We start from the raw sequence: 26444 nt of genomic DNA on the forward strand, positions 1-26444 counted from the left end.
ATCAGAGAGCAGTCCTGCCCCCATTGCTACTTGTAATAATAGTCTTAATGGAAGATAAGCTCAATCAATACATCAAGGCAGCTGTTAACTGATTATTATAATGGAACCTAACCCATTTTTATTTTTCTTTCATTTCGGACGTTTTGTTTTTTTCAAAAGTCTCCATCAATGACAATGAGGCAAAGGTCACGTATTCTTAAATGTGCAAATATGATTGCTCCTACCAACACTCAGTGCTCAGGGGAGCTTGGAAAATCCAAAACCAGGATATAAAGTACTGCAAACAGGTTGATGAACTTGCTTTTAATAGAACAGGGAGACTGGGACTTCCACTCTATGTTACTTAAAGGCCAGAGGAAAAAGGAAAGGTCCAACAAGGGAAGACAGGAGTTCACTCTTATGAATGTGGATAATATTATTCTGCTCTAGAATATCCGTGTTGTCAAGAGACGGAAATGTCATCCTTACTAAAGGAAGATATGGAAAAAAAGCTTTTCAAGCCAAAAGGATACACTCTTTATGAGTTTATAGAGACTAAGTCCAAATCTAAAGAGAGGTTTTATCTTTGCACATCAGGTAATATATTTTATAGATATGTATTTATTTATTTTATGACCAAGTTACTTTAGCATTTGGGATTTTTTATAGTTTTGTTCTGGTGTTTTTTGTATGTGTGTGTGACTTTAACATATTATTTGGTTTATATGTGATTCTCAAAGGCTGTTCACATATTAATATTTTTATTGCTTCTCTGTCTCTATGGTTACAGAATTTTGCTGGTTATGTATTCTTGATAGGGGATATTTATATGAACAGGTTAGAGTTTACTCTTAAAAGTAGCAGTGAAACTAATCTTTTAAAAATATTAATTCAAACAGATTTCTCTAAAATGTGACAAATGTTTTGAAGTGATGAGTCATTTAATATGAATCACATTCGTTGATTACATTTGAGAATACACAGGAAAAGACCATTTTATTTGTAGGTTCCTTTATTAATAAATATTGAGCAAAAGGAAGTAAGTTGTTTTGATTTTTACGGTTTAAGGCTGTTTGTAAGGGTTCACTCATATCATTTAAGGTTGTTGCTAAAATTTTAAAAACACGTTTAGCTTTTTATAAGTTTGTTAAATTCACAATGTATGTGTGCTTGTGTAGAAATTAATGTTAACATCTAAGGAGCTAAGTAAAAGAGGGGTGCTCAATGTAACATATAGTCAATTATTTTGAATTTTGTTCTTCTGCTTTCTAAACCATATTTAAAAAAATCTTTTCCTCTTTGTATAACAATCTAATGTAATTCATTGGTATTCGTAAAGGAAAATTGACAATTAATAAAACAGTGAATATACACAATATACATTTGTATAATTTCAAGAAGTCCATAAAAAAAGACATCGTAACGTACAGATAGCTGTGTCTGGGCCACGTGGTCTTATTTTTTATTGCTTTTTACGTAGTTTGTGAGTCTCCGTAAGTGGATAGAATCTGCATTGAAGAAGCCATGTCCCTTTAACGCAGAATGGAAATAAAATAAAATACAACATGTATTGCTCGTATTAAAATATATAACTCCTATTAACCTGGAAAGACTATTACATTCCCAACCTTTTATGTATAAAATGTGCTTTAATATTTTCAGTTTTCTCAACTAAAATTAAGAGAGATTTTTTTTTTTATATATTTATGTAATTTCACAAAATAACATAAATTGATCCTCACTTTATGACTAGAGGTGTCAAATCTAATTTCTGGGAATTCCACATGTTCTCTTCGGCACAATGTTGTTTTATGAATAAACATGTTATCTGGATAACATTTTGTTTTTAATAATAGTAATTGCAATTTAAAGATTATTTGTGTTCTTACCCCACTGAAAGTGTTTCTGAATTTTCCATTACAAGATCAAGTTAATGTTTAGAAATGCACTAATTATTGTTCAGGATTACTGATAGACATTTGGAAATCGATGTGCCTTGGACATTTTTATATATAAATATCAACTAGAGTAGTTTGTTGAATTGTGTGGTGGAGAGATTTTTCAGGGGATTGAAAACATTAGTTACAAAAATTTAAAACTGGAAAGAGTGTTAGAAGATTTGTAGCTATGTAATATGTCCAACAAATGACATATAGTAACAGAAAATAAACAATCCATTCACCTCCAGCCCTTCCCCTCTCTGGACTGCCATCTTTTTTTCACCCTACTGGCATGCCAGGAACTAGATCACCACAGTACAAATGTGAGAATGCAAACTGGGATTCTGTGGAATACCATGTGGGATCATAAGGTCTTTCACATGTTTTATAGATGGACAAAAAGAAGAAACGGCATGTATTGTACATGAAGTAGTGTCTGCCATCATTTGTGACAGTGGATTTGAACATGGTATGGAACCTGGAAAGGTGATAATATTAAAGTTTTGTTTTGTGTCTTATACTTTTATTAAAAACAGGTGCAAGATTATTATGGAGCCTGCTCCGATCACACTTCAACTGGTTCAGGACACAAAGTCTAACTACCCCTAAAAGAGTATAATCACTCTTCCTGGTTCTTTCCCAAATTCCATGCAACGGAGCACTCTACTTTCCATCCCTGGGACAGTTTCATGGGACCAGGGCAGCCGCATCTCCTTTAGAAGGGTCAGGCATTAACTGCCAGGAACTCTAAATTGGACAAGTATGATGAAGCTGCCCAGTAAGTCTTACACCTATTGCTAATCAGTTACCCAGTCCTCCAGAAAAGCACTAATTGAGGGGGAACATGGGGAAGATGAGGAACAATCGAATTGCACAGAGAACCAGGAGGAGCCCTCTTCTCCAGAGTCAGGAGAACTCTTTTTCATGCCTGGTTCTTAGCCGGTGGCATCCTGGAACTCTGCACGAGATCATAAAAAGGCTGTGGCCTGGCAAAACTTCATTCAAAGATTACTCGGGCAGGGAATATCTGATAACTGAGTTATTCCCCAGACACATCGGTGTCAGGGTGTAGCGGTACTTACCCTTTCCAGGGGCCGGCCGGGGTCCTCTGTTCGAGCCGCACGCGGTCCTGCTGCTGCACGAGCCGTGCGCAGCTCATCTGAAGGCAGGAACAGGAAGGCGGGCAGTGACCGCGAGAAGCGGTCACGTGTCCCGCCTGACTCTAAGAGCGCGCCGCGGGTCTCGGGCGCGCTCTTAAAGGGACAGTGGGAGCCTAAATTGGAAAAGGCCTCCCATTGGTCCCTGTCATGCCACACTCCCCATACCCCAATCACCTTTTGGGGGCGTGGAGATGACAGGGACCAATCAAAATAGATGTTTAGTTATTTATACTCACCTTTTTCCCTTGGTTCCTTGCCCTATCGTGGTTTCTGTTTCAGTTCCCTTTAGCGCTTGTTGTATTCAGTTGTGTTCCTTCATACTTGAACTTGGCTTTGTTTTCTGACTACGTTATTTCTTTATCCTTATCTGTTCTGTTTGCCGGCTTACTGTTTACTGTGTTCCAGACCCCAGCTAGTCCTAGTTTACGCTGTCTCTTTGTGCCTTGACCTTGGATCGTTCCTGACTCTGTACTTCTCCTATATACGTCGAGTCCAGCCACTCTAAGGTCCGGTAGACGTATCTTCCCTCTGTGTTGTCTTCTGTTTAGCTGAATCCTGCGTGTTGGGGTATATTTTTGTTACACAGCGAGGGATATCTATTGTCACCATTGATGACCCTCCCCCTGTTGTGCTGGTCCCTATAAATATGTGTCAATTAAGTGTTGTTGCTTTATCCTTCACCAACTGTTGTCTGGTGTTTGGGAAAAAAAGACTCTAGCCACTTCAGTGCTTTCTTTTCCAGCAAGAGGGAACTTTGACAAAGGTACTCAGTCGAAGTACTGGAGCTCCGTCACAAAAATAAATCCTCTTTAAAAGAACATGTAATTTGAGGTATGGGCTTGGCCACCATATTAAGTGGCTGTATATTGCCAAAGCTCTAAATACTAACAAGAGATTTTAGCTCTGGATGCCCACAGTAATTACCTTTCAAGATGGAATTTCTTCTACACCTATGGCATGGTTATCACTCTTTCTAGAGAGAGATACAATCCTGTGTTTGTAATTAGCAGAGGAAGTGGAGGTCAGAACAAGGAAAAGTGCTCAGTCTCTCAGGCTAATGGCATCAGGGCAAAACAGAGACATTACTAAAGACCCTCACCGGCAGAGGTGATGATGGTACAAATAACAAAGCAATTTCTCTACTATGTATCAAGAGTCCCATGGCAACACATTGCAAATCAAACCTCATACAGATGAATTAAAATGGTGTAAATTATCACTGCATCCTCACTATCAGCTAGGCTGCATAATCTGTGTAAGAACATTTGATTCTGGTTGATTTCATAATGCAAAACTGCTTCCTTGTTTAAAGGTGAGAACTTTGCCTTACAGCACAAATTAACCTGCGCTTCACTGTGTCCTCTTGGCTGCTCTGTGATCACCAACGGAAATTCTACAAAACTGCTGTTTGTATCCATCTAAAATAGTGTATCCTTCTCAATGCTGATATTGCCACGGAGGCTCAAGAAGTCACTCTGAGCAATGTACAAACACTGTATCCCGTGACTATGATGGTTTAAGACTTTGGCAAGCAAAGTAGTCTTTTAGCTCAAATGGCTTCATCTGAATGCTTGTAATGCCAACCACAGTGCATGACTGGTTTATATATGGTCACTGGTCCTGTTGGATCACAACCCATGCTGTGGTTTTTAAAAAAGGAGGACTTTCCAAAGTCTAACCTGAAATATGTAGGGAATTTACAGTATTTTCTTTCTAATAGCACTGTGAGTTTTTTTTTTTTTTTGCACCTATGTGGCAAACACAGCCACTTGGAGATTGAAAAAGACTTTCTTAATCTAAACTGTGTTCGGGACTTTTAAATGGCCGTATCACCTATGGTTCATCTATGGGGATCCAACATTCGTTTCCCAAACAGTAATCTGCAATCCTGTTCGGGAAACTACCTAACTACCGAACAAGAGACCACCCCGATGAGGTTGTGTGTCTCTCATTAGCCCAGTTGCAACATTGTTGCAAGCGTTTAATTGGTTTTGTGTGTGTGGCCGCCGTTTGTGTACAGAACACGTGGCGGCGGCCATGTTTGTTCGCTAAGAGTTCAGCGGTGTTTGGTCATCGAGTGCCTGAAACTCAAATTGGCTACTTGATTTCCAAACACCGCTTGACTTCCATAGCATTCGGGAAATTCGCTCTTTCTGTGAATTGAAGCCGTTCGTGAGTTTTCCCTTTCTAGACCCAGTTCACTAAAAATGGTTTTCTGTGTGGCGTTCGCCTATTTCTGCAGGGATCTGAGCGGTAATTCGTGAGATTGTACATTCAGATCCATGCAATCTAATGAGGGGTCATTTGTGGAAATCTGTTGGAAATTACTTAAATTGTACATTTTAATGTAAAATAACAGATTTTACTGTAACCACTGTTTATATAATTATCCATGCCTGATGTCATCTTTGTCCTTGCACAGCAGGGGATGCTGGGAAATGACCCTGCACGGTCAGTTTCCCACACAGTCCACCTGATTAAAACCCCCGCTGTCCCAGTCTGGAAACCCTGTACAGTGAAAATCATATAAATTTGGTGCTGTTTCAATAAAGCCCTCAGTTGACTCCCAGACTATGTGTCATCTAGTCATTGGGAAAAAGGGATTATACTACGCTACCTGTGCTCTGTATGCTGATTCCTGGTTACCAGCTGAGAGATCGTGGATTAACCCTTGCTACTCCGCTACAACCTAGCTATACAATATCAGTGGAGAGACACACTAATTACAACTGTGTAAATGTACTTAGGTATATTTAGGGTTATTTCAAGCATCATTACCCCTTAATGCTGGAGACAGGGATCACATGGTGGCATGCCCCCTCCACTTAACCCATCCATCCTCTTTGTCCCTACCCTGGATAGCATCAGAGAGAGAGTAGAGTAGGATCAGGCTGAGGGGAGAACTTGGTCTTGGCACTGAAACTGAGGCAAGTTATTGCTTTAATTTTTTATTTTTTTGTATTGTTTGATAGGGAGAAGTGCAGGATAGAATGAGTTACACTGTTTTTTGGTTAAAGTAATCCTTTAATCTTCGGGGAAAAAATCTTAGTAGTCATTGTCACAGCCAATAGGTATTTTTTTATTGCAATAACATCTGGTCAAGTGCTGCCCCATGTGTCTCTATGGAGACTATCCTCTGATCATGACCATAGCAACCATGGTAATGTATACTTTAATCATGGAAACAATAATGTATCAGCACCAACTGCCTGGAACAGAACAAGGTGAACTTATTTTCTTACTTTATTAAAGGACCACTATAGTGCCAGGACCTATAGTGGCTCCCCTCCCGCCGGGCTGAAGTTGGAGGAAGGAGTTAAACACTCACATTTCTCTAGTGCCGGGCTCCCTCGGCGGTGGGGACTCTCCTCCTCCTTTGGATGTCATCGGCTGAATGTGCGGCAAGTCCATTTCTCAATGCTTTCCTATGGACGCTGGCATCTTCTCACTGTGAAAATCACAGTGAAAAGCGCGGAAGTGCCCCTAGCGGCTGTCAATGAGACAGCCACTAGAGGCTGGATTAACCCATATGTAAACATAGCAGTATAGCATGCAGGGTTAAATCTAGATGGACCTGGCACCCAGACAACTTCATTGAGCTGAAGTGGTCTGGATGCCTATATTGGTCCTTTAAAGCCCACTGGGCACTGGAGTAACTTGTTTTACTACATTTACAGAAAAAAAAAATCTGATTCCAACGCGTTTCATCCAGGTCCTGGGCTTTATCAGGGTTACTTCTACTGTATATCTGACGGGCATTTATAAGGGTACTTCAATTGTTGATCGATTTCACATGATTCTCCGTGCGTGTGATCAGTGGAACCTACAGCGCTACGGAATGTGATGGCGCTATATAAATAATAAAATAATAATAATAAAATAATAATAATAATACAACGTATACTGAAGTTCAGGTTCTGCCCCATGTGTATTTCCTTGCGTCGTAGAGCGTAACATGCGTAAACGTCCTAGAGTGCATGTTCTGTGTGGAGTCTGCTACATTGTAAACCTGAGTGATATTTGAAATAGAAGAAAAAAAAATGCTTAGATGACATTGATCAAGTTGTTTTTGCCCAAAAAGAAGGTTCAATATTTACAGTGTTTTCTTCACACACATTTTAGCAGAACTCATGCTCAGGCTCCCTCAGGATTCTAAAATTCCCAAAGGATTCTTGTTAAAGAACTCACTATTCATTGCACAAAGGCCCTAAGCGCGCTATCCTATACCTAGTCTTGTTGTTCCTGTGTACCAAAACTCTAGTTTTGTCTTATCGAGTGTTTCAGTGTATATTAGGCTACATCCTTCACCCTGATTTTGTCCTACCCAGTGTTCCAGTATACTAGACCTGGCTTCAACCCTCACCTGTTTTGCATCAGTTCCATGTTGTGTTTATCAGAAACAGTTAATCATTTGCTTATCATCTATTCCTGGCCTGCATTTCTGCAGTTTAGCACTGATATTTCCTACTTCTATCTAGAGAAAAATATCCTATTTCTATCTAAGTGTTATGCCTCCAAGCCTCTAGCGATGTAGTGTAACTGATTATTCTGCTTTTGATCTACTAATTGATCCACTCACATTCTTTTTGTAGTAAGGGTTGTCAGAGTAAAACTCCAAGCACTATAACTAGTACAGCGCTATGTAGTGGTTATGGTGCCGGAGTTCCCTGGTTCCCCTACTGTAAGGAGAAAATTATTTTAGAACAGCCTGACTTCTTACATGATATCCACCAGGCCTCTCACCGACTTCACTACTTCCTTTAGAGAGACAGAAATTCCTAAGTAGGAGCTTTTCTCAACTCTCCTGAGCTAAGCTTTAAAAAAAAAAAAAAAAAAATACATGTTCAGAGAGAGGCTGGGGTAGGCATGCAATTTAGGTGTACCCTAGATCCATCCATTGCTGAATACACAGAGTTTACAGGAAAAAAGCACACACGGTGCACTGTATATTGATATGAACTATATTACAGTGGAGTTTTTTTTATTGTGAGTTTTAAGAGATAAATAAATGGATAGCTAGTCAGACAGCTATAGATAGACAGACAGACCAGTAGATGTCAGTTTAGGTGGATTCTGAGTGGTCAATGGATAAAGCGTGAAGGTTTTAAGGAGTGCATTTGGGAAGGAGCCAAGTGTCAGACTATCAAGGAGGGAAACTCACTTTAGTTTTTGGCTCAGGTCAATATGTTATATTTGTATATTTTGTAATTATTTTCCTATGGTAGGTTCTAAGCAGTTTGTATGACATATTTCTATCAGTGAGCCAAATGACTGCCTGTTTCCAGGTTACCGTAACTTTCTTCTACAGGCGTAAAAACAATCGCAAACAAAATAAATGCAACGTCTATCTTGAATAGCTACAATATAGTAGATATAACGATTTCTAAAATTATGGCGATGTACTAATGCAGGAAGCACGAGATCCTGGCACACAATTATTGCATCTGTGCCAGTTCACTCTAAATTGTGGAAAACAGCTTGTAACCATAATGGAACATTACAAACTATTATTGCAAATAAAGTCTATGGGGTTTATTCACTAGTCACCAATTATTATTACAGTTAGTGTTATGAAGAAAAATAGACAAGCATTAAATATATAACTTATTTAGAGCATGTTTCCAGTCTATTTAAGCTTAAATTTTGCAATCTAGAATTTAATAAATTGTGAAGAACCCCCTATATAAAAATGTCTATCTCATATGAGGAACATGGGATTATAGCTTCACCATGCTTAGCCCGTTTCTAAGCCAAATCACTCCAATTCCAATTTAACCAAATTTTTATCTGGGAGGTTAATTTCTAAACTGTCAATGAATCCCATCATTGATAATATGCCCTTCCTGGTTTTTATATATACTAAGTCTGGCAGTTTTCCATTGTATCTTAATGATTTAAAGGTTAATAGGTTTGCATCACAGAAGGGAATTTTTAAAGAGATTTTTCAAATGTAAACTTCTTGCAGGATCCTGTTTCTGAGGATCATTTCATATTCACAGAGTTAAAATAACAGTGATACATTTACAGATCATATATATTTATGTAGCGAACCCCGGGTAACCGGACCAGTTACATCAGCTAATTCCTTCCTTCAGCCACTCTGGAACCATTAAACTAAACAGACATCCATTCCCCCAGTAACTGGACGACACACAGCTCTGAAAGTACAATACAAAATGCTTTATTGGTAAAGACAATTTATACACAGACCCCCACAGGGGTTCGCGTGTATAAATTGTCTTTACCAATGAAGTTTCGCGTTCACCACGGACGGCGAACATATGCGATGTTCAGTCCGCCCCCTATTCGTCATCATTGAGTAAACTTTGACCCTGTACCTCACAGTCAGCAGACACATTCCAGCCAATCAGCAGCAGACCCTCCCTCCCAGACCCTCCCACCTCCTGTACAGCATCCATCTTAGATTCATTCGGAAGCTGCATTTTTTTTTTTTTTTTTAGACAGAAGTGTGTTATATTTGAGCATGCTAGGCTGAATGTGCGTATATCATGGCTAGTTGCACTGAGGGTATCTGTTGTGAAAGATGGCTGTCATGTTTAGGGTGTTGATGTACAAACAAAAACAACAAGATATGTGAACACAACCCAGTGAAAAGAAAATATAAATGAAAGCAAACCAGGACTTCCCCTATATCATAGGTGGAGTATCCAGGTAGATCCCCGAAGACTTCCTCTTGTCTTCAATAGGTATATGCAAATATTTGCATGTTTAGGGTGTACCTTGCACGTTATCAACTGTGTATTTATATCAGCAGCTCCACCACTAGTTATAAATCAAGTGTGAGTCGCCCCATGAGATGAGACTAGTGAATAACATAATACATGAATGGTTAAGGTAAAGGCATGTAAGGAACCACGACAATAAACTCTTTAGGAGGTGAAATAATGACATGTTTAAACGCTTGCTACTTTACGATTAGTTAATGTGCAGAGAGCAGTTCATGTGATCAAAGGCATGGTGTGGAGGATCGGCTATAGTGGGATATGCTTGGCAGGCTGCTGTTTACTGCTTGTGCTCGCGGCTTGAGGTGGTGGAAAGCTTGTTTTGTCGGGTGGTCGGATCTGTCCCGGTGGTGCTTCACGTACGGTGCGGGATTGTGGTGGCTTAAGGTGGAGGCGAGTGCTTGACGTGGGGCAGGTTCTGCATTTCTGTTTGTGCCTCCGGTCCCGTCTTCGACGCCTTTTGCGTTGGTGGATTTTAATGTGGACTGCTTCGCTTAGCAGTGGTGGAGCTTGTTGGGGCGGTGGTGGAGCTTGTTGGGACTTCCTGCTTGTTATTTGCTTCCAAAATTGATTAAAGAGTCTGTCCAGCTTAGACTCAATATCCTGCCATGCTTTGCTGGTACCAGGAGGACACGCGGCTGCCGCCATATTGGGAGAGTCGCAGATGAGTATGTCAGCCTGGGCGGCTGTGCTCTGTGTGTCCATTAGCTCCAGACAGCCTCTCAGGGGTGGACCGGGATAACCCCCACCGGTCCGAAGGGGGGGGTAATGGAGCTCCTGCCGGGAAGTAGCTGCTCCTGGGCATCCCAGGATCGGGAGATCGGCCACCTCTCCCGCCCGGTGAGCATCAGGCTACACTTGCCACGTGGAGGTAAGTAAGACTCTGTTGAGTTGCTGACCGCTATTAAGCATGTCGGGTCGGTCAGGTAGGAGCAACATTGCTGGGTCAGGGGTGAAATTCGCTTGTTGATAGCTGCTTAAAGTGAGATATTGAGGGAGCTCACACGAAGTGCGTCTTTCCCCCATGACAGCTAGGCCCCGCCCCCCGGAAGCTGCATTCTTAGTGAGAGGAGGGACAGTGTAGCTGCTGCTAATTTAATAGGGAAATCGATAGCTAGGCTAGTGTATTCAGTGTCCACTACAGTCCTGAAGGACTCATCTGATCTCTGCTGTAAGGACAGCACCCCAAAAAGCCCTTTTTAGGGCTAGAACATCAGTCTGCTTTTTTTTCCTGTGTAATCTAATTGCAGTTGCCTGCCTGCCAGCGTTTGTGTCAGGCTCACAGCGTATACTGTGCCCACTTGCCCAGTGCCACCACTCATATGTGGTGTCACAATAGCTTGCATTTAAAAAAAAAAAAAAAACTTTTTTGACTGTAATATAATAGCAGTCGGTTTCCTTCACACGTATGCGTTTCAGGGCCTGCCAGGGCACAGTGTCACACCAGTGCAACTCATATCTGGTGTAACAGTAGTGTACATTTAAAAAAAACAACACTTTTTTGACTGTAATAGATTGAATAGCAGTTAGTTGTCTGCAAGCGTGTGTGTCAGGCCTACAGCGTCTACTCTGCCAACTTCTGCCAGTGCACAGTGCCACTCATATCTGTTGTCACAGTAGCTTGCACGCATAGTACCACTAATCGAAAAAAAATGACAGGCAGAGGCAGGCCACCCCGCAGGGGCCGTCGTGGTCATGGTGCGTTGATTCCCTTTGGCCCTAGAATAATGCCCAGTGTTCAGAGGCCACGTACCCTGAACTCGAAAAGTTCTGAGGACATAGTTGACTGGCTAACACAGGACACCCAATCTTCTACAGCTTCCGCTCTGAACCTTGACACACCATCCTCCTCCAGCTTAGCTTCGGGCACCTCTCAAGTTACCACTCCTGCTGCCACCACCAACACTAGCACCACAGCCGCTTCACTTGATCTGTCAGAGGAGTTATATACACATAAGTTGGAAGAAATGAGTGATGCGCAACCATTATTGCCAGAGGATGTAGATAACAGGGATATGTCTCAGTCAGGCAGCATTACACACATGGACGTACGGTGTGATGATGATGATGTTGTACCCGCTGCTGCTTCCTTTGCTGAGTTGCCTAGGTCAAAAAAGTCTAGATTACCTCACCTTTATTAAGATGAATGAGGGATGGATCCCGAAGGGACTGACAGTGGGCGATACCTTCGACTAAAAAAGGCCTGATGAGGGTAACATAACAGGGATTAAACTGAAAAGAATAGTACTACTTAACACACCACTCCTATCTGGTGGCACATTAGATTGCACGCGCAGTGCCCCAAATTTGAAGTAGGAGGACCGACCAAGCATCTTTTTCCATCTCCCGGTTCCTAAAATCGATGCCATATACACGTCCCCTGATAGGGGACGTAACAGGGATTAAACTGATAGGAATAGTACTACTTAACACACCTTATAATAACGCAGAGAGAGGCAATGCAGAGAGAGGAGTCTGAAGAAGAGGAGTCAGAGGAGGAAGGTGGCTTTGAGGAGGTGGAAGACCAAACACAGCAGGCGTCCCAGGGGGCTTGTTGTCGCCTTTTCGGGGACCCTTGGTGTTGTACATGGCTGGGTGGAGGAAGAGACCTTCAATGACATCAGTGAGGACAAGGAACGGGACATGGCTAGCTTGGTATCCAACCTTGTGCAAATGGGGAGTTTGAGTTTGTGCGAATGGACTGTTTGCGGTTGTTTGCGGTGCATTTAACGGGGAGTTTGGTCTGTCACTGTGAAGCGGGCGTAACCCTTACACTACCTGATCGATACAACATCATACCTGATGTTTTAAAGCACGTTATTCCAAACAATTTAGGAATGTTAGGTGATTTATGCCCTTTATGGATTAAAACCAGACTCTGCATCAACTATGTAATTTTCCATGGAAGTTTTGCCATGGAGCCCCCTCCGGCATGCCACAGTCCAGGTGTTAGTCCCCTTGAAACAACTTTTCCATCACTATTGTGGCCAGAAAGAGTCCCTGTGGGTTTTAAAATTTGCCTGCCTATTGAAGTCTATGGCGGTTCGCCCGGTTCACGAACATTTGCGGAAACTCGCGTTTGCCGACATCTCTAGTCTCCATTCTAGTGAGTACAAGCCCCAGGCTCAAGGGGGATGGCTTACAGATAACCATCTCCCGCTATTGGAGAACAGTACAATAAATACATACAGTAATGCACATCACATACACTTGGGGAAACTTAGAGGAAGGTAATAAAACATACATCCCTGGATAGCTCTTGATCCCAGCTATGATCTCTGCAAATAGCAGAGCTATCGGATGTACAGAGCCCGAGAAATCATCATGTAAAGTCTGGGTTTGAGGCTCTGTACATTCCTGAAAACAGTTCCACAGAATCATAAGGTTTAGGCCGGTAGATTCAAACTTCGCACCAATCGGCGCTCGGGGAGGTATTTCGCTGGCCAATCAGGAGAGAGGGCGCAAAACCAGTTTGAATGGTAGCCCTTCTCCTGTTGGACAGCACAGACTTCCAGACGTCCAGCGTGACTTTGCGGCCGTGAAGCTGACTCAGGATTCTGCTGGGGCTTGCGTCGTTCTCCGGTGGATATCTCCACGTAGGTAGCACCGGAGAGAGTGCTCTTTGGGCAGCTACGAGTCTGGAGTCGTAGCTCCTGGGTAGGGAGCCTCTGCCTTGCTGACAGTCCATCTGCAGGCATGAGGCACCTGGATCTTCTCCAGCCTGTGATTATGGCTCCTTTAGGAGCAGGTAGGGCGATGCACCTGAAAACAATGCAGGCAAGCAAATGGGCACATGTGGGGATGGCACTCAGTTGTGGCGTCCCGTCACAATGTAAATCTAGATATGTATATAATGATCTATGTCTATATGACAGAAAACATATGCAGGATACAGAATGGCAAACCATTTAAGATATGAAAATTATATCACTGAAGGGTTCTGGAGACATCATAAAACATGCAGTATTAAAGGTTGAGTAATTTATAAATTATCCCTAACTGTGAGATTAAATAATTTCACTCTAAACCATGCTTCCCCATCATGTATCTTTTATATTTCATGATATTTATAGGTAGTGGTTAGGTTGGGGTAGTGAAGGGGTTCATGGTTAGAGTTAGTGTAGTGGTTAATATTTAGTGCTAGCCTAGTTTTTGTGTAGGGGTTAATGTTCAGCGATGGAGTAATGTAAGGCATAATGATTTGTGATAATGGTAGTATCGTAAGGGAGTAGTGGAGTAGTTTAGGTGTTAATGTTTAGTGTATTGTATTATAGTGTGGGAGTCACTATTTATTGATATTGTAGTTTAGTATAAACATTAATTAAAGGACTATTCTGGGTAGAACTGGGACATAGATGTGGCTTAATGGGAATTACAGTCATGGACAGTCAATGTGTCTGTGAGTGAGTGTGTGTGTGTCCGTGAGGGAGCCTGTGTGTCTGAGTGAGTGTGTGTGTCTGTTAGTGAATGTGTGTGTAAGTGTGTGTGTGTCTGCGTCATTGTGTGTGTATGTCAGTGAGTGTGTGCGTGTCTGACAGTGATTGTGTGTGTGTCTGTCAGTGTGTGTCTGTGAATGAGTCAGTGATTGTGTGTGTCTGTCAGATTGTGGCAAATCAGTGAGTGTGTGTGTATGTCAGTGTATCTGAGAGTGTGTTTCTGTCAGTCAAAGTGTGTGTTAGTCTTTAACAGGAAAAGGTGTGGCCTTGACAAGAAGGGGTGGGGCAAATGTAAATTAGGGGGTGCCAGAGTTCCGTCATGCCTAGGGCAGCACATATCCAAAATACACCACTGCTGTTGAGTGTTCCATGCACCCTCCAGGCTTGCAGTGGCAAGTAACATTTAAGGCCTGGCTAGTAGCATAGGACTTTAAGATTTACTTCAATGCAATAATGCACTATGAGCGATAATATGTTAGACAAAAACAAGGCTGACATTTTGCCAATTAATATACGTTTATAGATAATACATAATGTAACGTGAACTATAATACAATAATGCACCATAAGAGAAAATGTGTTAGATAGAGCCAAGATTGATATTTTGCCAATTAACTTAGCACAAATAAAAGCAAATGGGACTTTTAAAAGTTAGGCTATATATTATATTATGTACGTAATTACTCAGTGTAATAAATCATTAAACTGGAACTGAAGTGCTGGGTTGCGCAGTGTTACTGGTGCGAGTAGAAAACACACTTACGTCCACAGCACTTCTGCAGCCATAGTATTGACATCACCTCATGATTTTGAGGGTGCATTCATATGATTATGGGCATCTGCATAGGATTATTTACTAAAGTAAGAATTCAAGGTGAATTCAAAGAGAATTTCAAATTTAAGGCCAGAGTAGCCAAACTGAATGCATAGCTGACTTCGAGAATGTTTCCTAGTCGGCTGTTTTGCTTAAAAGAAACACTATAGAGTCAGGAACACAAACATGTCTTCCTGACCCTATAATGTTAAAATCACCATCTAGCCCCCTCTGCCGCCCTTGCCTACCTTTATCTAGTAAAATTGTACTTGTATTCAAGTCTGCAGCTGCTGCCTCTGTCCCTGATCTGCATGCTTGGCTGACATCATCAGTAGTGATTCTCTGAGCCAATCACAATGCTTCCCCATAGGATTGTCTGTGACTGTCAAGGAGGCAGATCAGGGGCAGAGCCAGCACAATTCAAACACAGCCCTGGCCAATCAGTATCTCCTCATAGAGATTAATTGAATCAGTGCATCTCTTTGAAGAAAGTTCAGTGTTTGCATGCAGAGGGTGGAGACTGCCCCAGGAAGCACCTCTAGCAACCATGTGAGGAGTGGCCATGTGAGGATTAAAAGTGAATGCAAAGATAATTTTAAATACACACCTGCATTCAGACACACAAAAATACAAATTACAATATATGTGATAACAAAACAGCACGCAAAAATAAAACTGTAATAGATTTAATGTCATGAAGCCCATGGAGCAGCGCAGCTAAGGGGAATGGGCCTTGACATTGCCAGGAGGCAGGCAGCTAGTTGTCAGTAGTTGGGGGCTGGTCTGAGGACATGGAGTGGGGAGGAGTTACTAGGGGGTTAAAGGAGGGGCCATCTTAGGTCTAGCGGCACTTTTAATCCAAAGTTACACTTACCTGTTCGTTGTAGCAGGATTTGTGTGGCTTTGTTTTCTTTTGTCTCCTCTGCAGGTTGTCAGGAAGATGGAAGATTGGCTGGAAGGAGTCAGGGCTGCTGTGCAGGAGAGGGGTCTCGAGTGGCTGAGGGACCGTCTTGGTGATGCTCTGCCGTCCGGATCTGGTAGCTCCCAGGGTCAGAGGCCGGTGAGGAGAACGAGGCCTCCGCAGAGGCTGAGCCCCAGCGTGGTTCCAGCTTCCCGGCGTCCGAGGAGCCCCTCCAGAGGTCGTCGGGGCGGCAGTGAGGCGGTTGGCGGGCAGGCCGCAGGTGGAACCGGCCGCGGGCGTCGTCGCGGTGTGGCAGCACGAAACGGCCGTCAGGCGAGGCCGGAGTCGCAGGCCGTGGGTTCAGGAACCGAGTCGGAAACTGCCGAACGTTCAGGGAGCGAACGTGGAGGTAGGCGGATCGCTGTTCGGACGGAAACTGCCGAACGTTCGGGAGATGAACGTGGAGGTAGGAGATCTGGCGAATGGGCCGAAACTGCCGAACGTTCGGGAGACGAAGGTGGAGGTAATAATACTGCCGAACATTCGTTTCCCGAACGGGGAGGCAAGTCCACTGCCGAACGTTCGGGGGTTGAGCGTGGAGGTAGCTCTACTGCCGGCCGTTCGGCTGCCGAACGTGGAGGCAGCAAAACTGCCGAACGTTCGGTTTTTGTGTCCTCTTTTACAGGAAGGGACGGAGAAGTTTCTGATGTTGCCAGGAGTTCGAGGAAGCGGCCATTGCAGGCGCAGGCCAGCGGACGGAAGAGGAGCGGTACGGCAGGCTTGGCAGCAGGTTCCGGGAGTGCTGGAAGTGCTGCTGGAGGAGCAGGAGCCACAGTTGCAAATCGCCCGGGTGAGTCGCCCTCCAACGCTACTGCCCCCTCAGTTACTAGCCCACGGGCTACCCCGGGGGTGGGTCCCGGTACTGGCATGGTTGGTGACGGTAGGGTGGCAGGTGGTAAGCAGGGGACTGCTAGGGCTCGGAGGGAACAGGACAGATTCAGCGCTACGAGACGCCATGGGGGGTCCCCAGTCAGAGGGCAGGAGCGCAGCGCTTCGCCTGGGTCTCCCGTGCGACTAGGCCGGGGGCGTAGTCAGGCTGGTCGGGAAAGCGGAGACTTGACGGACGGTAGCACCAGCGAGGGACAGCGCTGGAGATCGGCGCCCGCTAAAGGGCAGGCCCGCAGGGCCGGAGCGCAAGCAGCTAGGAGACACAGGTCGCGGAGCGACCACCGGAGGGGATCAGAGTCGGACGGCAGGGGCCCCTGCGGGGAGGTGCACACCCGGGGGCGGCGTGGGTTGCCCCCCGCCAGGCGTAGGGGACGGACGCTGCGGGACGACAGTTCCAGGAGCGGGAGTTCCTCGAAGGGAGTGCGGACTGCGGCGCAGGCTCTTACCCCTCGAAGGCGGACGAATAGAGGGGAGTTGGGTGACTGGTCCCAGGAGGAGGGAGGACGGGGCAGGGTTCCTACGACCAGCCTACCCAAGATGTCTTCTTCTCCTTGCAGGTCTCGCAGACGGTCACCCGCCAAGGGGGCGCGACCCTACGCAGCGAGGACTTCCAGACGGTCGCCGGCGGGCGAGGCGGACCGGGCTGCAGGACAGGAGTCGTCAAGGTCGCCCGTGGACCGGGTGAGACCCAGCGCCACAGGCCCACGGCCTGGAGCAGCTGAACGCTTGGGGCAGGTCGCACAGAGCCGGATGACAACTCCACCGCCTTCGGCGGCAAGGGGTTCGGAAGGTGAGGCACTGTCATTTCAGCAGTCGGGGGAGCTTTTAGCGGGCATTAGACAGTTGATTGATTCCTGGGGTGAGGGGAATAGGAAGGAAGGGGATTGTAGTCAGGTTTGGGCTTCACAAGGGAAGGTCCTCGGGTCTAGTCCAGCCGGGGTTTCCGGGGCCGGGGGCGGTGTAGACGGAGGCGGGGGCGCGACCCCCGCGGCGGAGGCTTCCAGTGTAGGGACCGAGGGTGAGAATCTGCTTGGGGGGGTCCCGGAGGCGGCGAGACAGAACGTCCACGTTTCGTTTGCGGGTCCTTTAGGCTGTCACCTCAAGCCCGAGGTGAAGGAGAGGATCTGGAAAGGTGAATTTGTGGAGCTCTTTTCGCTTCTCCCCCTTGAGGAATACATTGACCTCAAGGAGGAGGATAAAAAAAGACGCAAAAAAGGAGGAGGAGGAAAAGAAACGGAGGTACAGGAAGATTCCCAAAACATTTGGGAACTGGCTCAGAGCTTTTTGCATCTTGGCCAGCGTGATGGGCGAGAAGGCGGCGGAGCGCTGTTCGCAGCTCTTCTGTTACCTGGACGGGGTTTGGGAAGCATATAGGACGTACGGGGGCCTAGCATGGTGGCGGTACGACGAGCAATTTCGTCAGCGCCTGGCCGCTAATCCGGGGATGCGGTGGGACCAGATGGACCTACCGCTCTGGATAAAATTGATGATGGCGCAAAAAGCGTCCCCCTTTCAGTCCGGGGCCGGCACGGGCACTTCTACCGCCGTGTCGGCCAACCAGAAACGGGGCTACTGTTGGTCATTCAACGAGGGGCAGTGCAAGTGGGGGGCCACCTGTCGCTTTAAGCACGAGTGCTCAGGGTGCGGAGGAACTCACGGCCTCCACAGATGCTTTAAGAAGGGGAAGTCCGCTCCCGCAGCGGGCGGAGGTTCGGCCGCGTCCCCTGCCACTGGGAGCAACGCCAGTGAAAGTTGGCGCGATGCTGCCCTGGCTAAAGCAATACGCTAACAGGGCGGATGCTGGGTTGTTGGAAGAGGGGTTCTCTAAGGGGTTTGTAATACCGTTTCGGGATCGGGACGGGGTGCCACGGCTTCGCAATCTGAAGTCGGCCGGGGAATTTCCCGGGGTGGTTAGGGAAAAGTTGCTTAAGGAGGTGCAGTTGGGAAGGGTAGCGGGGCCGTTCAGCGAGCCCCCCTTACCTAATCTGAGGGTTTCACCGTTGGGGGTGGTTCCTAAGAAGGAGCCCGGCAAGCACCGCTTGATACATCACCTGTCCTACCCCAAGGGGTCGTCGGTCAACGACGACATCGACAAGGCCCTCTGTTCGGTTTCGTACGCTTCGTTCGATCAGGCGGTGAGTCTGGTGCAGCGAGCGGGACGGAGGGCGTTGTTGGCTAAGGCGGACATTGAGGCGGCTTTCCGCCTTTTACCAATCCATCCGCAGTGCCATCACCTGCTGGGTTGTCATTTTGAGGGGGCTTACTATGTGGACTTGTGTTTACCCATGGGGTGCTCGATATCGTGCGCATACTTTGAGAAGTTTAGCACGTTCCTGGAATGGGTGGTGAAATTGGAAGCGGGCACTAGGATGGTGGTCCATTACCTGGATGACTTCCTGTGCGTCGGGCCTCCCGGTTCGGAGGAGTGCAGGAGGGGATTGAGGACTCTGGAATGGGTGGCGCATGTTATTGGAGTCCCCCTGGCGGGTGACAAAACGGTGGGTCCCACGACGTGCTTGAGCTTCTTGGGCTTGGAGATCGACTCGATCAAAGGGGAGTGTAGGCTGCCGCAGGATAAGTTGGTGGCGCTGCGGCAGGCAGTGGTGGAGGTACGAGGAGCAAAGAAGGTCACACTCCGGGCGCTTCAGTCGCTGCTAGGCCGGCTTAACTTCGCCTGTCGGGTGATCCCAGTCGGCAGGGTATTTAACAGGTTCCTGGCCCGGGCGACAGCGGGGGTGGCGTTCCCGCACCACCTTATCCGGGTCTCGGCGGCCATGAAGGCCGACCTGGAGGTCTGGGGTGAATTCTTGCGGGAGTTTAATGGGAAGGTGTTTTTTCGGTAGCCGGTGGCTTCGTCTCAGGAACTGGAGCTGTTCACGGACGCTTCAGGTAGCGTTGGGTTTGGGGCCTACTTCTCCGGGCAATGGTGCGCGGGGACTTGGCCAATGGAGTGGAGGGTCAGCCCGCTGATCCGCAACTTGGCGTTCCTCGAGTTATTCCCGCTGGTCGTAGCACTGTCACTATGGGGTCCGCAGTTGAGGGACAAGAAGGTCGTTTTCTTTTCGGACAATATGGCAGTGGTGGACGCAGTGAATGGGCTGTCAGCGTCCTCTATCCCGGTGGTTCGGCTTCTCCGCCGTTTTGTATTGTTGTGTATGCGTTTCAATATTGTTTTTAGGGCCCGGCATGTGCCCGGTCTGTTGAATGTGATTGCCGATGCGTTATCTCAGTGGGAGAGGTTTCGGCAGGCGGCGCCGGGCGCACAGGAGGAGGGGATGTCTTGCCCGGAAGAGATGTGGCGGCTCGGGACATCATGCTTGGTGGACTGATACGGGACTCCCTGGCCCCCGCTACATGGACGGCTTACAGTAAGGTGTGGGGGGAATGGGAGGACTTGGTGCAACAGTCGGGGGGCCAGCCCTCGCGGGAGGGCCGGTTGGACACGCTGTTGTGGCTTGTGTGTAGATCGGTTACCAAAGGATCTTCAGCAGCGGTGATAGGGCGAAAGCTGGCGGCGCTAGCTTTCTTGTTTAAATTCAATGGTTGGGAGGACGCCACGAAACACTTTCTGGTGAGGCAGGCACTGAAAGGGCTAAGGAGGGGGAAAGTGTCGGTGGACTCCAGGAGGCCGGTGTCGTTTGTGCTGCTGCAACGGATTGTGGGGGCCTTGCCCGGTGTGTGTTTTTTGAGTTACGAAGTTCTGTTGTTCTCTGTGGTTTTTAGTTTCGCCTTTTTCGGGGCGTTTCGGATCAGCGAGCTGGTCAGCAGCAACCGCCAAGGGGCGGGGGGGCTTCAGGCAACGGATGTGGAGGTGTGGAGTGACAAGGTGGTGATCAATTTGAGGCGGTCCAAAACGGACATGATGGGTAAGGGGACCTTGGTTACGCTGCGGGAGCTCCCAGGTGGGGGCACGTGCCCGGTCAAGTGCGCCACGGCCTTCCACGGAGTCCGGGCGGCGGCCGGAGGTTCATATTTTCGACACGAGGATGGTTCTTCGCTGTCGAAGTTCCAGTTCCTCAAGGTGATGCGGAAGGTTTTGGACAAGTTGGGAGTGGACCCAAGGCAGTTTGGGACCCATTCCTTCAGGATTGGTGCGGCTACGGAAGCGGCGAGGCTGGGGTTGGGTGATGATAGGGTGAAAAGGATCGGCAGGTGGGAGTCCCTGCGGTTCAGGTCGTATGTTAGGCCAGACAAGTTGGTGTGAGGCCTATGGGTGGTTCAGAGGGGTTTGTTATGTTAATGTTGTGTCACGGTTGGAATTGTGTTTTATGTTTTACAGGTTGGACGGCATGGGTGGTTGGCCACTCATATATTTACTGGGCACATCGGAGAGCTGCAGTTCGACATCGGGGTCTACAGCTGGGCTTTCCAAGCTCCGTGGTGCAACTCCGGTGGTTTGGATACCGGGGTTGGGGTTGGAATGCTATTTGTGGGGAGGTATTTCGGAAAATTTTGTTGGGCCAGGTCCCGGACATTGTGGTACTGCATGCAGGAGGCAATGATGTGGGGTCATTGCCGCAGAAGGTTTTGATCGAAAGTATGAAGAGGGATGTAGGCAAGTTGCAGGAGTTAGTGCCAGGGGTTATAGTGGTGTGGTCGGAAATGGTTCCGAGGTTTTATTGGCGGCACGCGCGGAACCCCTCCGCGGTGGCGAAAATTAAGGGTAAGGTCAACAAAATCATGGCGGCATATGTGAGGCGAGTGGGGGGGGTTGTAATTAGGCACAGAGAGTTGGAGGATATGCTGCCAGGCTATTTCAGGCGGGATGGGGTTCACCTCTCAGACGTGGGCTTAGATTTTCTCCTGCTAGGTTTCCAGGAGGGCCTCCAGCGGGCAATCTTTTCCCTGGGGGGGGGGTGTGTCGCTCAGGAACTCGAGGAGTCGAGCTCTGAGCTGTGGCGGGGGATGGAGAGTAAAGTTGGGGGGAGAAAAGAGTGAGAGGGGGGACAGTTTGGAGTTCAGGGCTAATAGGTAGGCCTTTGGACTGGTTTGGTAGGTTCGAGCTCGTAGGTAGCTCCGAACCAGGGTGTGTAGGGGTGTCTCGGTATGCCCCTACACTGGTGGTGCCCTTTGGTGGCAATGGATGGTGCCCTTGGTGGCAATGGTTGATGCCCTTCGGTGGCAATGGTCATGTTTCAGATTAAGCTAATATGTTACAATGTTGGTGTATTATGTTATGATGTTACGTTGGGGTGGGTCATTGTCAAGGGGTTAAATTGTAAAATAATGTGGAAACTGTGCAGGCCAACGTGGGCCTGTTGTGTGACAATGACCTTTATAATTCTATGTTAATTAATAAATAAAAGCTGTGATATAATTTTGCCAAAACCCAGGTGTCAGTGTCATTATTATAATTAAGTATGTGGTGGGGGGTTTTGTGCATATGCCGACAAGGACGACTGTGCACATGTCATGTAAAATACTTCCTACAACTTTGGGCTTGTTTTGCCCGGAACCCCAGGAGACCTACGGGACCTGGTTACAGATTTGTCTTTATTGGAACATGAATGTTACTGGGGAATACATTTCTAAAAATTACATTATTGTACAACGACCACAGACTTTCTGAATGTATGCTTGTGTCTAACTTTTTCTTTATTTATTCAAAATCCTACCAACATGTGCAATATTCTGGGAGCACTGGATTTGAATATTATCCTGATAATAATTGTTTACCTGCAGCTAAGTACCAAAGGAAAATCTCACCAACCCGATTGCCAGAGAAGTAATTGTATAAATTATAAATGGAAAACATCTATACATAATCAAGTAATTTTTTTCCAAACTGTCACTACAAACAGTCCCATGAGCAAGATTGAAGTCTGTACGTCTCAGACAATTGATTAATGTGTAAATCACTTCCAGAGGCAATGTATAACACTGTAAATATATCTCTTACAGTTTCTAAACAGCAGGAAGTTCACATATGCCTTGTAAAGCACTACAGAGTGTGTCTGGATGAAAAGTATGAGATATCAGAGAAGTGGCTACTCAAAGATTTGGAGTACATTGATGGCAAGGAGGCTGAAACTGTAAGTGGTACAAATAATATTTTGGGGATAATTATGCAAATGTGCAGTACTTTTTTGCAATTTTTTTTTTTCTTAAGCCCCTGACGTAAATTTGTTCCACAGCTTTATATGGGAAAAACAGAAGAAGATCCAGAACTCAATCTAGTCCATCGAATTGTCTGGCTTGTAGGATGGATTTTAAAGCTAGCGAAGTCTTGACTTCATATCAATAATGTTGGTACATTTAATTTGTGATTCTCTCGAAGCATCATTTATTCTCTAACACTATAGTTACCAAAACAACTTTTGCTTAAAGGGACACCATAGTCACCAGAACAACTACAGCTTATTGTATTTGTTCTTGTGAGTATAGTCATTCCCTGCAGGATTTTTGCATTAACCCCTTAAGGACCAAACTTCTAGAATAAAAGGGAATCATGACATGTCACACATGTCATGTGTCCTTAAGGGGTTAAAAGGACACTATAGTCACCCAGACCACTTCAGCTCAATGAAGTGGTCTGGGTGCCAGGTCCCTCAGGTTTTAACGCTTCAGATGCAAACATAGCCGTTTCAGAGAAACGGCTATATTTACATTGCAGGGTTAAGCCAGCCTTTAGTGGACAGCCACTAGAGGCGCATCTGTGACACTGGAGGCATATAATGCCTCCATCACGCAGAGCATCCATAGGAAAGCATTGAGAAATGCTTTCCTATGGACACTTTGATACTTTGGCTACGCTGACGTCAGACAGGGGAGCTGACATCGGCGGGGGAGGAGAGGTTACCAGCGCATAGGGAGCCCGGCGCTGGAGTAAGGTAAGCTGCTGAAGGGGTTTTAACCCCTTCAGTGCCACGGGAGCGGGACCCTCAGGTCACTATAGTGTCCTTTTAACCCCTTAAGGACACATGCCATGTGTGACATGTCATGATTCCTTTTTTTTTCCAGAAGTTTGGTCCTTAAGGGGTTAAACACTGTCTTTTCACAGAAAAGATAGTGTTTACATTACAACCTTGCTACACTACAAGTGGCCACTTCCCAGTTGGCTACCAGAGGTGCTTCTTATAGCAGTGCTGCACACCCTCTCCACTCTCTGCAAGGAGACACTGACATTTCCTCATAGAGGTGCATTGATTCAATGAGGAGATGCTGATTGGCCAGGGCAGTTTTTGGTTCTGCCCCCAACTGCCTCCTTGGCTGGGATCAACAGAATTGATTATCTCAGCCAATCCAATGCTTTCCTATAGGATTGGCTTAGATCAACACTTCTGATGATGTCAGCAAAGGAGGCAGATCATGGGCAGGGCCAGCACCAGCAGACTGGAAGAAAAGGTATTTAGTAAAATACCTGCCTTTTTTTAAATCCAGCACTAGTAATATTCTGTGCCATTGCTGTATGTATATATATTAATGCACATTATATATCAGGCATCAGCTGATTTTACTTACTCAATGGTATAGCACAAATGTTATTCTGATAACCTTTTGTGTTTTGGCTTACTATCCCTTAAATCCTAATTCTCTATTTCCAACTTGGGCTTGTTCTAGTTATTTTCTGCCCACAACCAACGATTTTCCTAGTACATTAAATTGTTCTATATTCAGGCTCTCTAATTATAGATATTTTCTATTTGTGAGAATTGTTACCTGTTGCCAGGTATTCTGTTGCTGCCTCGTAAGAGGTTTCTATTATTTCATCAGCCCAGCCCCCTTTTAATTATCTATAATAAAAATGTTCTACCTCTTTTCCAATGGCTGCACGTCGGCACACACCACAGTCTGTACCAATCTGACCTGACACCTGGTTTTTATTAAGTTGGGAAAATATATAAGACTAAAAACAGACATTTCAATCACTATATGCATTAGCACAACATCTCCATGGATTTCTGACAGCTTGTTTCAGCTTGTTATATTTTCAAGTTTGTTGAAGATCATTTTTTTTTTTTAACGTAGCTCTACATACTGAATTCCATATTTCTTTCATAAACTAGTTCATAAAATACAGCATATATGTGAATATTACCTATATGAGAAGATAATTTGTCATAGTTATTAATCATCATCATCATTACAATAATAGTGTTTTATTTTCATCCAACAGGATAACTCAAATTTTGACATGATGTTTGAAGAAGTCTGCAATATGGACGCTTATAGTTGTGCCTCAAAATACGCCTTTGCACGAAGTATAATTAAACTCAACACACTCTACACTAAAAAGGACATCAAAGTGCTTAATTTTGACTCTTCCTATATAGAAGAGGGTGTCATATGGTCTTCAAACAATGGGGATTGTTTAGTACTCATGAGAATATGCTTTTATGCATCTAATCTTCTCTGCCTTTCTTTGTGTCCCATGCCCTAAGAGATATGGTCCAAATCTGTGAAGATGACCTTAATTAACCCACAACACAGTAACTCCTGTATGAATTTCTACTAAAATAAAAAATATGGTTTTAATGATAGTGTTATAGCATGCATAGTCAAGGGGTCAAAAGTTAATTAGGCAAAGTAATTTTTTACCCAAGCTGTTACTAGAACAATCAAAGTCTATCATCTTAGACATGGATATCAGGACATCACCAAACAGTTTTCATATGGAAATTAACTGATTCTGTCAAAACTAGCTAGTTGCACATGGGATTGAGCACAGATTGCTATTAAAGTTATAGAACTATGAAATATAAAAATTGCCGTTATTAACAGCTCTAAGTTCACTTAAAATAGAGTTATAGCAAAAGGTAGATGAAAATAGCTGGGGGGAAAATCTGTCCTCGTGAGGCTTATACTAAACTGGGAATTTGCCGGAATTGCGAATTTAATATCAAAATTTTATACCAAAGTAGTTAAGCTATTTCTAGAATTTTCTTTTTAATTTGTTTAGGTATAAAGTGTCTTATTCCATTGCCAAGTCTCAAAAACTAGTGAAAAATACCCAAAAGAATGAGAGCAATTTTCTAACCAGATATGTTCGCCTAATTTAGCAGGTTGGCTAGAGCAGCATAGATTGTTTTTTTAATGTCCTACGCTGTTTGTCCTATCTTTATCCATGTGTGGGCAAGGGTGTACCATAACATTACAGAATATATTTTCAAATGGAGCTTGAGTTAATAGAAAGTCAATTTGGTAGCATATCATTTAAATAGCATGGTTTGGGCAGAAACAAAAGGGGTAATTATTATTTATCTTTCATAGAGTTCAAACAGATTTCATATTTACGATATAACAGGATTACAGACACTTTGATGTTTAATAGTCTTTAAAGGAACACTATGGCATTAGGAATACAAACCTGTATCCTAACGCTATATTACTCATGTCCCTAACTAACTAGATCTCCTTTTCCCGAGAACACTTACCTCTTTCCAGCACTGAGGCTACCTCGGCACTGGCTCGCTCTCCTCCTCCATCACGCCAGTGGAGGACCTAATGCGTATGTGTGGCGAACACCTCGCACATAAGAGTCCAAGAAGATGGTGTTTTACCTCTCCAATATAAACATTGCAGT

At 45.3% G+C, this 26444-nt stretch overlaps 1 protein-coding gene across 1 annotated transcript; it reads left to right on the plus strand.

The window, feature by feature from the left end:
• The first annotated feature begins 201 nt into the window (after window positions 1–201).
• EXOC1L (exocyst complex component 1 like) lies at window positions 202–25630 on the plus strand. Its single transcript, XM_063459980.1, has 3 exons — window positions 202–576; window positions 22823–22953; window positions 25038–25630. The coding sequence occupies exons 1-3, from the start codon at window positions 456–458 to the stop codon at window positions 25299–25301; spliced, it is 516 nt and encodes a 171-aa protein (XP_063316050.1). The 5' UTR covers window positions 202–455; the 3' UTR covers window positions 25302–25630.
• The last annotated feature ends 814 nt before the right edge of the window (window positions 25631–26444 follow it).

The sequence above is a fragment of the Pelobates fuscus genome, chromosome 6 (genome assembly GCF_036172605.1).
Source record: "Pelobates fuscus isolate aPelFus1 chromosome 6, aPelFus1.pri, whole genome shotgun sequence".
NCBI classification, from domain to species: Eukaryota; Metazoa; Chordata; class Amphibia; order Anura; family Pelobatidae; genus Pelobates; species Pelobates fuscus.